General features: G+C 46.9%; 1 protein-coding gene across 1 annotated transcript; it reads right to left on the bottom strand.

Annotated features, from left to right (window-relative positions):
- Nucleotides 1-632: 632 nt before the first annotated feature.
- On the bottom strand, nt 633-4,676 carry NEUROD1 (neuronal differentiation 1). The gene is made up of 2 exons (XM_070423401.1): nt 4,579-4,676; nt 633-3,001 (listed from the first exon to the last, which is right to left on the bottom strand). Exon 2 carries the CDS (start codon nt 2,988-2,990, stop codon nt 1,917-1,919), a length of 1,074 nt encoding a protein of 357 aa, XP_070279502.1. The 5' UTR covers nt 2,991-3,001; nt 4,579-4,676; the 3' UTR covers nt 633-1,916.
- Nucleotides 4,677-14,382: the final 9,706 nt, after the last annotated feature.

Raw genomic sequence — 14,382 nt, 5'->3', positions numbered from 1 at the left:
AGAACAACTACAAAATGCCACTTCTTGGGTTCTTTAAATTAATTAAATAATTTCTTCCAGGCATTTTCTAAAGGTATATAACTTTCTTTTGGGGATAGTACTGGTTTGTATTAGAGAACATTTCAGCTCAGGAAAATATACAGATAACAAAGCACTAAGCAAATGATAAAGTTTTTAAACATATTTTTTAATATGTTGGCAAACTAAACTAGGTACTTGTTTGTATCTTGCTTGTTAATAATTAACTAAATGCCCCTTTAAAAAAATTGAAAACACGTAACATAATAATCTAAAAGAATGAAAACCCAAAAGCTAAATGTGAAGATGCTCAAAGCAAAGAAAAGCAAAAACAACTGTTTGTCTCTCCAGGACCCTCCCTCTCTCCCCTCCCCCAACAGCTTCATATTCCAAGTAGTGAAATATCACGTAGGTCCTTTCCTTATCTACAAAGATCTGATGACTTCCTAAGCAAGATAAACAGACTAGAAAGTATGCTAAAGTAAACTTTTCTTTTTTGTTTATTCCACAAATGCTGCTTAGTATTTTCTTAACTCAGCAAATAAAGCAACTATTCCACTTAGGAATTATTTATACAAAAAAATCACTTTAAGAAGAACTGCAGCAATGGCTCAGATTTTTAATACTATTTTATTGCAATTGAATGAGTGTATTCTAAATTGTGCATTACACCATAATATACAGGATTACAAACAAGATTACAGTACAGATCGATTGCAGTGGTACCAGTATCACGTTTCAAACAGCACTTAGTCCGGACTGCATTTTACATGCAATAGCTATTGTCTAATTATGAATTAAATGGTTTGAATTTATTTAAGCTATGTACTAACTGACTACAATAGTTATAAATCCCAACATTAACAACCTGATTTGATTTAGGCTCAGATTCATTACATGAGTATATGACAAACCACCATTTGTGTGACTATGTATAAAATCATGCATTATATTTTCTAGAAACATCAATAGCTTCAGATTCTCTGTAAAATTGTGGGATGCAAAGGAGTAAAAGACTAAAAAGAAACAGTGCAAATTGTATGTGATAGTCAAGCAGCTTTTGATTTAAAGAAGGGTATGTTGGCATTTGTTTATAATATGTATATAAAAGCTTGTGCAAGCAATGATTTGATATGTTTATAGGAAATACATCTTTTTTTTCATCCTCTTGAGTGTTGTGGATCTGGTTTTCATTTTAAAGAGAGGGACAGACTTTAAAGTGAAATGAATTGCTCAAATTGTGCAATTTTTTTCACAATTAGAGAGGAAAGAAGTGCTAAGGCAACACAATAACTTTCTAAGCACTTTTCTGCTGGTTTAAATTAGTTAAATTATTTTGTATAAATTAGATATAATTCTACTTTTCTGATATGTATAAAAATTGATGAAGCTGCATGGTTTTAAAATAGGAAATCCACATTATAAAAAGTCATTAAAAATTCTGTACAAAATCACAACAAAATAATTCAGCATGGGAAAGGTAACAAGTAGTAAAATGCTGGTTGAAAAATATATATTTATATATATTTTAATTGGCCCATTACTAGTTTAAAAATTGCATAGATCCTAATTATTGCTTGTGATTTTGTTATCCCGATCAGATAATTAATATGATCTGAATACAGCTACACCAAATTTGTGGTGCATTTTTTTTTTTTACTTTACTACTTTTTTTTTTTTTTAATAGAAGAGCTATAGAAAATAATACATCAGGTCAACAGGAACTTTGATCCCCTGTTTCTTCCAAAGGCAGTAACGACAATAAATACATATATCACTTGAAGCTTGGAGTATTTGCACTTTGCAGCAGTAGTACCCAAAGGGCTGCCTTTTGTAAACACGACAGTCACTGTAAGCACAGTGGGTTCGCTTCCGGGCGTGGTGAAACTGACGTGCCTCTAATCGTGAAAGATGGCATTGAGCTGGGCACTCATGACTCGCTCATGATGGGAATGGCTATCGAAGGACATGATATTGTCTATAGGGATCTCACAGCGAGGGGCAGCGGCGCCCGAGAAGATGGATCCGTGGCTTTGGGCCCCTGCCAGGGTCGCTGCAGGATAGTGCATGGTAAAGGCATAATTTTTCTCAAACTCGGCGGACGGTTCGTGTTTGAAAGAGAAGTTGCCATTGATGCTGAGCGGCGGGCTGAGGGGTCCATCAAAGGAAGGGCTGGTGCAATCAGTCAGGGGGCTTTCAAAGAAGGGCTCCAGCGCGGCGCTGTAGGCGTGCGGCGGCGGCGGCTTGACGTGGAAGACGTGGGAGCTGTCCATGGTGCCGTAGGGCGGGCTGGGCAACCCCGGCGACTGGTAGGAGTAGGGGTGCACAGGGAAGGAAGCGCTGGCGGTGGGCAGGTGCGGGGGCATTTCCTGGTTCTGCTCCGGCAGAAAAGTCCGAGGATTGAGCTGCAGGCAGCCCGCAACCAGGTTGGTGGTGGGCTGGGATAAGCCCTTGCAGAGCGTCTGTACGAAGGAGACCAGATCCGGGCTTTTGCCGGAACGCAGGATCTCCGACAGAGCCCAGATGTAGTTCTTGGCCAAGCGCAGCGTCTCGATTTTGGAGAGCTTCTGGGTCTTGGAGTAGCAGGGCACCACCTTGCGCAGGTTGTCCAGCGCCGCGTTCAGGCCGTGCATGCGGTTCCGCTCCCGGGCATTGGCCTTCATGCGCCTCAGCTTAAAGCGCTCCAGGCGCGCCTTGGTCATTTTCTTCTTTTTGGGGCCGCGTCTCTTGGGCTTTTGATCATCGTCCTCCTCTTCCTCTTCTTCCTCCTCTTCCAGGTCCTCGTCTTCCTCCTCCTCCTCTCCCCCGTTCCTCAGTGAGTCCTCTTCCGCGTTCATAGTTTCTAGGTCGTCCTCCTTCTTGTCTGTTTCGTGCTCCTCGTCCTGAGAACTAAGACACTCGTCTGTCCAGCTCGGAGGACCCTGGGGCTGAGGTTCGCCCATCAGCCCGCTCTCGCTGTATGATTTGGTCATGCTTCGGTTTCCTACATTCAATAAGGGAGAGAGAAAAACAGAAAGAAAAAAAGGAGAAAAACGCTACATTCAAAAAACTTCATATGCCTTCAGCTCCCACTTCCTCATCCTGTAAAAATGCATGGGAAGTGCAACTCCTTACAAACTGAGTGTCCCTAAGGAAAAGTTAAATGCAGTGTTTTATAACGGCATGTGTGTGCCCCGCTGGTACGTAGGAGACAAGGCAGAGCGGGGGGGGGGGGGGGGGGGGGAGACAGTAACTACGTGTATATGTACACTCCTGTGTGTATGTTTCCTAGTGACCAACTTAAGTCTTTTTATGGGGATTACCCAGCAGGAGAATATGTGTGGAAACGAGTGTACCTTTCCGTGACTTTACGCTTGTCTGCATGAGTTCAAAGTCACAACGCCACAAAAATAATGAGCTTGAACATCTCAATTCTGTTCCCGTCTCTGTCCTGGCTTCTCAGTACTCAGCGATTAAAGTTGAAGAGCCATTACGTAATTTACCGACGCTGGCGGTGATTTTTAAGAAGATTATACTAACGGGAGATTGAAGAGCAAATGCATGGTGGACGCAAAGTACTTTCAACCAAATAATCTCACCATCAACAAAACGTTTGGGGGGGGGGGGGAAGTGGGCAGGGATCTTCCATGCCACACTGGCCTTTCTTTCCTGGCCTCCGCTGAAAATCCGCCTTGTACAAAAGCGCCTGTTTGGGGCGAGGGCTGGGGGCGCGGGGAGAGCGCTCTCCCAGCGCGGGGATCAGGTGCGGAAGGCTCCTGCCTAATAAACAGCCCATTGAAAAGGCTGCCCGCTCTTTATTGGGCCTTTTCGAAGTTCTCCTCAAACCTCCCTCTAAAAGATGGAGTCATTATAATGGTCAGCAGTTGGCAGTGGCGAAGTTAGCGCGTTTAATAAGAGAAATAAAAAGCATTTAGTGAGACAACTGAATTTCTGGTTTCTGCAGTGGCTGCTGGGGACTTGGCCGCCTCTGGAGCAGTAACAGGTAGTAGGAGGGAGTCCCGCTCCCTTCTCCACATTTCCCGTCCTCTCAGCTAAACTTTCTCCCAACTCGATTTGCTTTCCAGGGTGTGTATACCCAAGGTATCCATGTCCCATTCATGCGCTGAAAAAAAAAAATAACTTGGCACTTCCAATGTGCATCACATACATGCACACAACATAAATCCTGGTAACAAGGGCTTTTTTTCTTACTGGAATAAGTAAGAAAGTAAAGTAGTGCATTGCTTTCAGGACTTTGAAATCACCATTAGCAAACGACCAGAGAGTTATCTGCCTTATTAAAAATCCAAAGGTGCTTCTATTCTTCACCTCCCCTGCCTCCCCGCCCCCAATTTTTTAAAAATAAATTTTAAAATCAGAAAGCTCGCAGTAGGTATTTGAGTGACGGGAGTCAAAATACGTGTATACGTGCCAGCAATCATGGGGAGGAATGCCTGTTTACACACACACACACACACACACACACACACACGCTCACAAACGCACAGATACAGAATTTCTAGGGACATTAGGTCTTCAGTTACCGCTTTTATTTCCAAGCAAAAATGTGATTGTAATTACCTGCAGTTGTTAGTAGGTCCTGAGCAGTGATGGTCTCATAACCCTGGGGCCTCCGGACGTCGTGCCTTCTGCGCGGGACGAATTCCTCGTGTCCCGGCCGCGCGGGCGCTCAGGTTTTATAGCCGAGGTGGTGATGCTGAGCGCGGGCGGGGCCGGGAGCGGAGCGCCCGCAGGTCCCGGCGCCCCGAGCCCGCGCATGCGTCCAGGCTGTACGCTTCTCTCCGCCTCCCCCTCTCCCCCGCCCCTCCAGCCTCGCTCCTCTCCGACCCTCCTCCTCCTCCTGCTCCAGTCTCCCGCAACCCTACCTCCGCCCCTTCTCCATCCTCCCCAGCACGCGCCATATGGTCCTTCCAGTCCGGCCAAGAGCCGGGAACCACGTGACCTGCGCATTTGTATGCCGCGGAGAGCTTCATTCCGGCCCCTTTGTGGCCCAAAGAAAGTGGCCCATCTGTCGCCAGTTAGAAACTCCGCGGACCAGTTTTTACCCGCAGGAGACATTAACCCTTTCAGGCGGCAGAAGGGGGAGCCGCCGCTGGGGAGGCGGGTGGGATGAGGGGGGATTTGAGGAGAGGAAGCGGGAAAGCTAACTGACTACGTTTAGATCGGAGGGAGAAGCCAGCGTCCGGGCGAGAAGTAAGGCCTGGGTGAAAGAGGCGGAAACGCGGGGTCTGGGGCGCACAGGGACGCGTCCGGTCTCCTTTCCGTTACTCGCACAGGCACTGCCCTCCTGGGCACCAAGGCTCCCTGTCCTCTCGGAGGTGCCCATCTCTTGGCAGACGCTTTGCTCGTTGGCGCCCAAAGGTGGCTTCTGCGAATCTCTTCCAGCCCCTTAAGCAAACGTACACGCCACATAGAACGGCTTCATCTGTCAAAGCAGCTTTGAGATGGTCCTCTAACCCCCTTCACTGGATCGCCCACTCCCAGCCCCTCGCCTCCGGGAGAGTAATTTTGTACCTGTCATGCTACCCCACCCGGTGAGCTGACCTTCAGGCACCCTCGTCCCTGGAGACCCCTCACTAGGCCGGGCCACTTGGCCCCGTTGGCCTGGGAGCTCTCTTGCTGGAGAGCTGGGCGATTTCTCTGACTCGTGGAGTCTGCTTTTTAACCAAGGCCATTGGATGGTTGCCCTCACCCATACATCCCTGGTTCCTGCCACAGGCTGCTTCGTCCCCTTAATCCCCACTCTGAAAATAGGTATTGGGTTCAGAGGAGACTTCTCAGAGGGAGGGTGCAAAGGGCCTGTGCCAAATGGGTCTATCTGGCTCCTCTTTAGAGAAAGGCCACTAGCACAAGTCTGGAAAGAGCTAAAGGCCAGGACTCCTCCAGACCTCAGAGACTCTGGCTTGATTTGACCTCCACCTTTAGGGTCATGCGAAGACCACACAGCTTCCCAACTAATTTGGAAGGACCCATATTTGTATTTAAATGACAAATCTTTCATTGTTTACTTGTTTCCAGCAAGGCATGTTAGACAATGATACTTTTTTTTTTTAAGTTGGCCCGATCCCTTCCCTGTCCACTCTTTCTCTGTCCGCTTCGCCTCTATTCCTTGGTTAACTAACCCCTTCTCCCCTCCCAGGCCCAGTAGCCCCTTGCAATGAACCAGGGAACTTGAGTTGCTTATTTAAAGGCAACTGCTCTAAATGCCCCTTGAGTCTGCAAACAGTGTGGGGTTGAGGGCTGGGCTGGGTGCATCTGGGAACAGGAGGGGGGTGTGGACGGCAGGGGCAGAGGGTCCCAAGGAGATGGCTGGTGTCTGGAAAGTGGAGGTGGCAGCTTCCCAGGCTGGCACAAACCTTGTGGGGCTCACGTCCTGGCTCCCATTTCTCCGTCCTCTGGGGAGAAGTTGGGGGCGGGGTGAAAGCAGGCTCCAGCTGCCCCAGGCCCAAGGGTGGCCAAGGGAGCTACCCCTCCTGCCCCCTCCCTCCGAGAAGAAACTACTCCCCCAGTTCGCTACACCCTATGGAGCGCAGGGAGCTCACGGTGGGGCCGCTGTGCTGGGGCTGGGAAGTGAACCGGTTTCACCAGCCGAGAGCCTAACGCGCCAAGTGCGGGAATTATTAGAGTCGTTCCCTCCCTCTGCTGATAAACTCATCCCTACCCCACTGGCCGTCGATCGCCTAGGCCAGGGGATTGGTACAAAGAAAAGGCCACTCCTGGATGCCCAGAAACCTGGCGAGGGCCGGTCTCCCAGCCCGGGACGCTCCGGTGCGGACCTGCCTCCGTGCGGGGACTGTCAACCCCCCCAACCCACCCGCGTCTGCAGCCGGTGCACGGAGTGCCCGCCGGACCCCTGGGGGGCTGCAGCGGGCTGGTCAGTCCCCAAAGGGAGGCGTCCAGGAGTCCAGATTAGGCCTAAATGGAGGTGCTTTCTGTTGCGGGGGGGGGGCGAAAAACCGGGGCCGGAGGTAGTGGAGCGCGGGGAGGGACAGCTCAGGACCGGGCCCACCTCCGAGCCCTGTCCTGACACCTTCTTTTCTTCTCTTTCTTTGAACTTTGTTCCGACGGTTGCACACTTCCCCCTCCTGATTCCCCAATTCTCTCCCTGTCCTCCGCCCCCGCCGCCCATTAGCGGCCTCCCCTCTCCAGCTCCGGTCCCCACGGGGCGCCGCAGGCGGCTGAGCGGCACGCGCACTGCACGCGCGGCCAACAAAGCGGCTTTCATGACTCAGTGCCCTCGAGCAACGCCCCGAATCCGCCGCCCCGTACCCGCTCCCAGCGCGCGGCGCGGGCCGGGCGGTCCCGCCGTTAGAGCGGCAGCCGGAGTGGGGGGGGGGGGGGGGGGGCGGGCGTGTGGCTGGTGGGGGAGCGTGTGCGACGCACTCACAAGGCCAAGATAAAGAGCGGGGCTTGGCCGGCGTCCCCGGCGGTGACCTGTTTCTCTGGGAAACAGATGCTTGCTTTTGCAAAGGGAAGTTTGCCTTCAGTGAAACAATCAAGTGTGGCCTGGGCTGCCTGAGGGGGGGGGGGGGGGGGGGGGGGCGGTTGTCCTGGCCCGGGCCTGTCACAGGAGCGAGAGGCGGCTCAGAGGCGGGAGACACCAGGGCGCTGGGGCCTGGGGCCTGGGGCCCAGAGCCCAAGGTCCCTCGTAGGCCCCGCAGCTCCCAGGCCTTCGGGAGGCCTGAGGAGGGTGTTGCTGGTGGCGTCCAGGTCTCGGCCCTGCGCCGAGTTTGCGCCTCCGCCTCCAGGGAGGCCACTGGGAGCCCTGGACAGAGCTGGAGACGCCTGGCTTCTCCAGGCAGTTGGCTGGGGAGAGCCCGGAGCAAAAGAGAAGCTATTAAAATGCCTCGCCGTCGCCCCCAGCGAAAAACCCGTCCTCTCCAAATCTCCTGGGCTTGCGGCATAATCTTAATTAATATAATTGATTCATATTGCACCTGCGAGAACAGAAAAAAATTGATTCCAACCCTCAACCCCACAAATGGCTTAGAGCTATTGGATGGAGCATGACGCGGCTGTGATTTGGGGAGTGATTTAGTGCCGAGCTTCCCCAACTCCGTCTGCCTGGGCTCTTTCATTTATTATTTATGTCCTCGTGGTCCCGCTGGGACCCGGGTGGCGCCCCTCATGGCGCCTCCAGGCTTCTGAGGGACTTCATCTCGGATCCGGGTCAGGAGTGGAGGGGCTTTCCTGAAACCATCCAACACGCAGGTCCACGGTGTAAAACGCAGCTCAGAGCACTCACATGATTGCCCGAGGCCTCATCATCAGATGGGCTGTGTGTGTGCTTAAGTGTCCAAGCGTGTGTGAATCTAAGAGTGATGTGGAAACGTGAGATTGCGTGTATATGAATGTGTGATTGTTAATGTGTACGAAATGTATAAAGGATCTGTGTCAATGAGTGTGTGAATTATGTGAGTGTGTGTGAGTGTGCATGAGTGAGAGTGTGCGTTCGTGGGAGCTCCTGCTCTCAAGTGAGGAGTCTGCCAGTAAACAGCGCACCTATTTTCTCCCGGATTGAGGAACAGTTTGCGGTCCCCAGGGGACCACAGGGCCGGGTAACTGATCAGCGTCCTGTGTGTGCCAGCCTTTGCCTTAGAAACATCCAGGGTAGCTGGGTGTGGCTGCGGGTATGGAGAGCAGAGACGCACACCCAGAGCACCTGGGCATCCCTCGAACAATGCTGCTGCAGTGAGTTGGGGGAGGAGATCCGTAGAGTTCCTACTGGCCCGAGATGCCAGGGAGGCCAGGTTTAGAGCCCTAGGCAGCTTGTAGGGGAAATGGCTTTTCGAGGAATCAGCACCTTGGACAATTCCCCCTTCTCTAGCGGTAGGGAGTTATCCGCAGTAGGGAGTTTCAGCAAAACCTCTCCCCTTCCAGCAGCTTTCGCCTTTTCCTGTTTGCCTTCTTTCTCAAAAAGACTGAGCACCAAATCGAACTTTTAATCAGAGAGCTCCGTAAATCTGCAATTAGTTAGCCACCTTCTTTTCAGAATAAGGTTCCTGGAAAGGTAGATACCCAGGTTCAGGGGTGGGGGAAGGGCTTAAGCTATAATTTTGAGCTAGGGAGTCTGAAACAAAGAAAGGATAATAACTTTCAGAGAGAGAGTGTGTCACTCTTCTAATATTTGCATGTATTTACCACACAAAAAGCATAATGAACTCTTGTTGCTGTGCACAGAAATAATAAAATATTTAAACATGTTTGTGATATTGCTTTTGTTTTATGGAACACACGTTTAATTGATAATAAATATTTTTTCTATCAGCGTCATTAAATCAACTCTCTAGTTATTTCATATTATAAACAATTTCTATTAAATCAATGGGGGAAATAAACCCGCTAAAGTTAAATGGCATCATCTACTCAGATTTAGTGAGCCACACAATTAATTTAAATCATACTAGATTTAAAATTACAGCTTAATACACATGACATACAAAATATATTGGAAAAAGTCTAATAGAGTTGTGACTCTGAGAAGAACAGGCACCTTTGGTAATTTAAACATCTTAGAAACGTACACCATACACCCTCCCCCACGATTGATCTAATTTTCAAACTTCATCATTATTAGCAATCAGGATCCTTATTAAACTTTATTTAGACTTTGTTGTAATGAAAAGTATAATTTTTTATTCAAGAATTCAGATAGTTTCTGGGGGCGGGGAGGGGGGCGTGGTGGGTAGGGGCCGGGGGAATGTCAAGGGGGGGGAAAAAGGAGACATATGTAATACTCTTTGTAATACTTTAAGAAATAAAAATTATTAAAATAAAAAAAGAATTCAGATAGTTTCACCTTCATTAAATAACATGTTTTTGTTCCTCTTTAACAAATACATTTTCACATGAATTAAATATTGATAATTTGACCTTTTGTGTCTTTAATCAAAGGGGGAAAATTCCAAATGTAGATCTTGGAGTTTGGCCCTGGTGGGTCTTTCCGCTTGAATAGGCGCTGAGATTAAAGGAGTCAAACTTCCTCTTTCACTGCTTTCTCCTTGCACTAATTGCTTATGCAAAAAATGCAGATTTGTATTAATTAGTAACTCCACTGATTAGTTCTGTGGTATTTTCACATAATAAATCATGCTGCAGACATGAATCTTGGCACATCACCCAGTAGTGGCTCAGGCTGCAATACGAATTTCATATTAAAATAAAATTTCTGACTAAATCTACCTTTCCCATGCAGGTACTGTGAGCAGCCACCTGCTGAGAGCACCTGCCATGGGAAATTACTTTCACTCGGTGACAAGCCACTGTGGGGGCCCAACCAGGACAGTCTGATTAGGTTAGACTACAGTAATAAACAAATAAACACATACAGACATAGCTAAATAACACAAATGTGCTTAAGCTCTGGGTATTTTTTACGCAATGATGTTATAACAGAGGATCTACTTGTAACGGACGAGATGTTTTAAAACAACTTCCCAGTTTATGGATGAAATACCTCAATCTATTTTCTTCCTGTGAGATCTTTGCTCCTTTATGACATGGTCTGATAGTCTGAGACTCATTCATCACATCTGCTCATTGACTTATCCTTTCCTTAGGCAGGCAGGCTGGTTTTTGAAAGAAAAAGAGGGACCAGAAAATCATCAGGGGGAGGAGTGTAAATGCTGAGCGCCATCTTGAAGGGAATTGTCCACCCCTTCCATCCTAGTGTATGGTGAGAAACTATGAGGTCAGGCACCACAGTTGCCTGACATAGAACACATTCTCCTCTCTCCATTGGTAACTACATGAGCTTCAACACAACTCCTTTCCCTTTCCTTGAAACCTTTAATTTGATGAGTCAGATTACAACCAATATTCCAAGATTATAAGTTAGACCAAGGTGTCTTCTGTCCCCCAACCAGACCCTTTTCTCGTCACTAGTGACACCTTTCCAAGTCCCCTCAGGTGCTTTCCATAATCTTTTGCCCTTTGTGACCCATGTCTACTATTGAAGCAAGAAGTTCATGAGTTTTAAGAGGAGAGAAAGAGAGAGAAGGAATGATAAGAGTGGTGAAGATAAAGATGCTTAATCTGTGCCCCTACTGGAGTGCTTGCAAAATCACAGGGTACAGGAAAAAGGAAGAATACTTAATATTGACATTCAGAGATGAACTAAGGCTAAGGGAGGTATATTCTGGATAGAGGCTGGGGCACATGCTCTGCTACAGCTGTAGTCTCTCTGCCTCCCTTCAAGACTGGTCCTCAGGCTGTGGCGGATGTGGCTGGGGGTGAGGAGACGCAGCCTCTACAGAGGCTCTCTTTAGCCATCATGTACCAAACATTTCAGATGCTGTGATGGTGAAATAAAAAGGTTATGCATACTTTATCTATTTACAATAGATGTGGAAAACTTTTTTCAAAGAACTAAGATGATGTCAGAAGAGGAGATATAATTTAAAGCAGCCCTCTCTTAAGTCAAATATGTGTGTATTTTCTCTTTTGAATTCACTCCTGTTTCCCCCTTCATATGGCTTGATATGGACAAGGTGGATCCTCTGATGGGAAAAAAAAAACCAACACAAAAAACATCCTGTGTTTTCTGTCATTCACAACACTGGGAAGTGGCCAGGCCTGAGCCATGGCTCTAAAGTTGCTGTAGTTATTATAAATAATGTGGCAATGAACATAGTCTTTCGAATGAGTGTTTTGGGTTTCTTTGGATATATTCCCAGAAGTGGAATCTCTGGGTCATAAGGCAATTCCATTTTTAATTTTTTGAGGAAACTCCGTACTGCTTTCCACAGTGGCTGCACCAGTCTGCATTGCTGGCCAATAATGCACGAGGGGCCCCTTTTCTCCACATCCTCCTCAACACTTGTTTGTTGATTTATTGATGGTAGCCATTCTGACAGGTGTGAGGTGATATCTCATGGTGGTTTTAATTTGCATTTCTCTGAAGATTAGTGACACTGAGTTTCTTTCCATATGTCTGTTGTTCATGTTTGCAGAGCTTTTCTCCTCATTTTCTCCCCTTCAGAAACTGCTGAGTAATAAACGTATTCAGCAAATCTATATTGAGTGCCACTTTGTGCCAGGCGTACAGGAGTAAATAGAAACAGACATTAGTCTCTGCTTCTCAAAGCTTTCAATCTAGTGAAAGAGATGGACTTTAATAAGATTCACTCCCAAGTGAGTGCTCATCCATCTGACTTGAGAGAGTGCAGGGAAGGAAAACAAAACCCGCCAGTCCACAAAAGCTGAGGACAGAGGAACCTGCCAAAGTCTGATGTGGGAGGGCTCCAGAGTTGGTGGAGTTCTAAAGCAATGAGAAGGGTGTTACCACTGAAGGTGGCTGGCCTGAGGGAGAGTCCTCGGGCTGTGGAAGGGAATATGTAAAGGCCCTGTGACAAGAGGAGCTTGGGAAGTTTAAGAACCTGAAAAATGTCCAGTGTAGCACTGCACCCAGGACTAGGAGGGATAATAGTGAGAGGAGAGGTAGCAAAAAGAAAGACAGGACCCAGAGCCTCCTTCCCATTGAAGAGTTTTGAGCTGCTGGGAGGAGTGTGAACCAGGGACCATGAAAACAGAGAGGGCTATCTGAGGATCCTGACAAATACAGCCCAGATCTTCGGAAGCATCAGCCGACCCGCAGATACATGAGAAATAATAAATATTTGTTGCTTTAATCCACTAAGTTTTGGGGTTGTTTGCCAAGCACCAATACCTGAATGATACACTACTATGAAAAACTTCATTTTTTCCCCAAGACTGCTTAGAGATTTGGATGTCTTGATTAGTAAAAAAAATATCTGTTCAAGAGAGACTTCCCATCAATATCCTAAACTAACAAGTATTTCAAGAATTTTTCCCCCCAGCAAAAAGGTGTTTTTTTGTTTTGTTTTGTTTTCTTGTTTGTTTTTCTGTTTTCCGGGAAAAACAAAGAATTGCAATTACAGACATGTTGTATAAAGACATACCAGGTGCAAATGCAGTGAAACAAAGGAGAGAAACTATTTTATGGACTTGAGAGAGGGGCTGTTGTAAAGAAGAGTCCATTGGAGGAAACTGAAATTTTGAAGTATAGTGACTTTTTATTGGCTGAGTTGTTACTAGGCAAGGAGGAATTTTTTCTTCCCACAACTGAGGAAGGTAAGTAGCATCACTTCCTGTCAGAGATGCAAGGTACCTTTGTTCCTGTTAGGGTCAGTAGTGTGTGTTGAGTGACAGGTGTATTTCAAGAATTTTATACTGTATGTCTCATAGTAAACATTAAACTAGTATTTATTTATTTGTTAAGGATTGTGCTAAATAATTTAGAAAAGTTATGTCATTTAATTCTCAAAATAGCTCTATAAATAAGTATCCTTCCTTCCTTCCTTCCTTCCTTCCTTCCTTCCTTCCTTCCTTCCTTCCTTCCTTCCTTTCTTTCTTTCTTTCTTCCTTTTTTTGTTAATCCTCACCTAAGGATATTTTCCCATTGATTTTTAGGGAGAGAGGGAAAGACAGAGAGAAACACTGGTTGCCTCCTGCATGCTCCCCAACCCGGGCCCGGGGCCTGGAAAGAGCCAGCAACCAAGTTATGTGCCCTTGACCGGAATTGAACCCAGGATCCTTTAGTCCACAGGCTGCTGCTCTATCCTCTGAGCCAAACCGACTAGGACATTATTTTAATTATTATTTACATACTATAGATGAGGAAACAGAGAAGTTAAATAGCTTGTTTAAAGTTATACATCTAGAAAAGGATAGAGTTCTTTTACTTTTTATCCAGATAAATTAACAATGAAGAATAGCAAGTATTTTTTAAGTTTGTCCTTATTGTTGAAAATATTACAGATATTCCCTTTTCTCCCCATTGACCCTCTCCACCACACCACCCCCACTCCTGCCCCCGGGCCTTCTCTACACTATTGTCCGTGTCCATGGGTTATACATATAAGCTCTTTCATTAATCTTTCCCCATGCACCCTCCCCCACCCCTGCCTTTCCTCTGAGATTCATCAGTCTGTTCTATGCTTCTGTCTCTGGATCTATTTTGTTCATCAGTTTATTTTGTTCATTAGATTCCACATATGAGTGAGATCATGTGATAGTTGTCTTTCTCCAGGTCCCTCCATGATGACTCAAAGGGTAGGAGATCCTTCTTTTTCACAGCTGCAGAGTATTCCATGGTATAAATGTACCACAGTTTTTTTTTTATCCACTCATCCACTGATGGGCACTTGGGCTGTTTCCAGATCTTAGCTACTGTAAATTGTGCTGCTATGAACATAGGGGTGCATACATTCTTTCCGATTGGTGCTTCGGGTTTCTTAGGATATATTTCTACAAGTGGGATCACTGGGTCAAATGGCAGTTCCATATTTAAATTTTTGAGGAAACTCCATACTGTTCTCCATAGTGGCAACACCCAGTCTCCAT

This window comes from Myotis yumanensis, unplaced genomic scaffold (assembly GCF_028538775.1).
Source record: "Myotis yumanensis isolate MYYU_CA2020_CCGP unplaced genomic scaffold, mMyoYum1.0.hap1 SCAF_8, whole genome shotgun sequence".
In the NCBI taxonomy this organism is placed as follows: domain Eukaryota; kingdom Metazoa; phylum Chordata; class Mammalia; order Chiroptera; family Vespertilionidae; genus Myotis; species Myotis yumanensis.
The sequence above is the reverse complement of the archived record's forward strand: the minus strand, read 5'-3'. Positions and strand labels throughout refer to the sequence as shown.

What these genes read in the sequence shown, in the direction of transcription:
- NEUROD1 (XM_070423401.1), bottom strand. Translation starts at nt 2,990, where the DNA reads ATGACCAAATCATACAGCGAGAGCGGGCTGATGGGCGAACCTCAGCCC.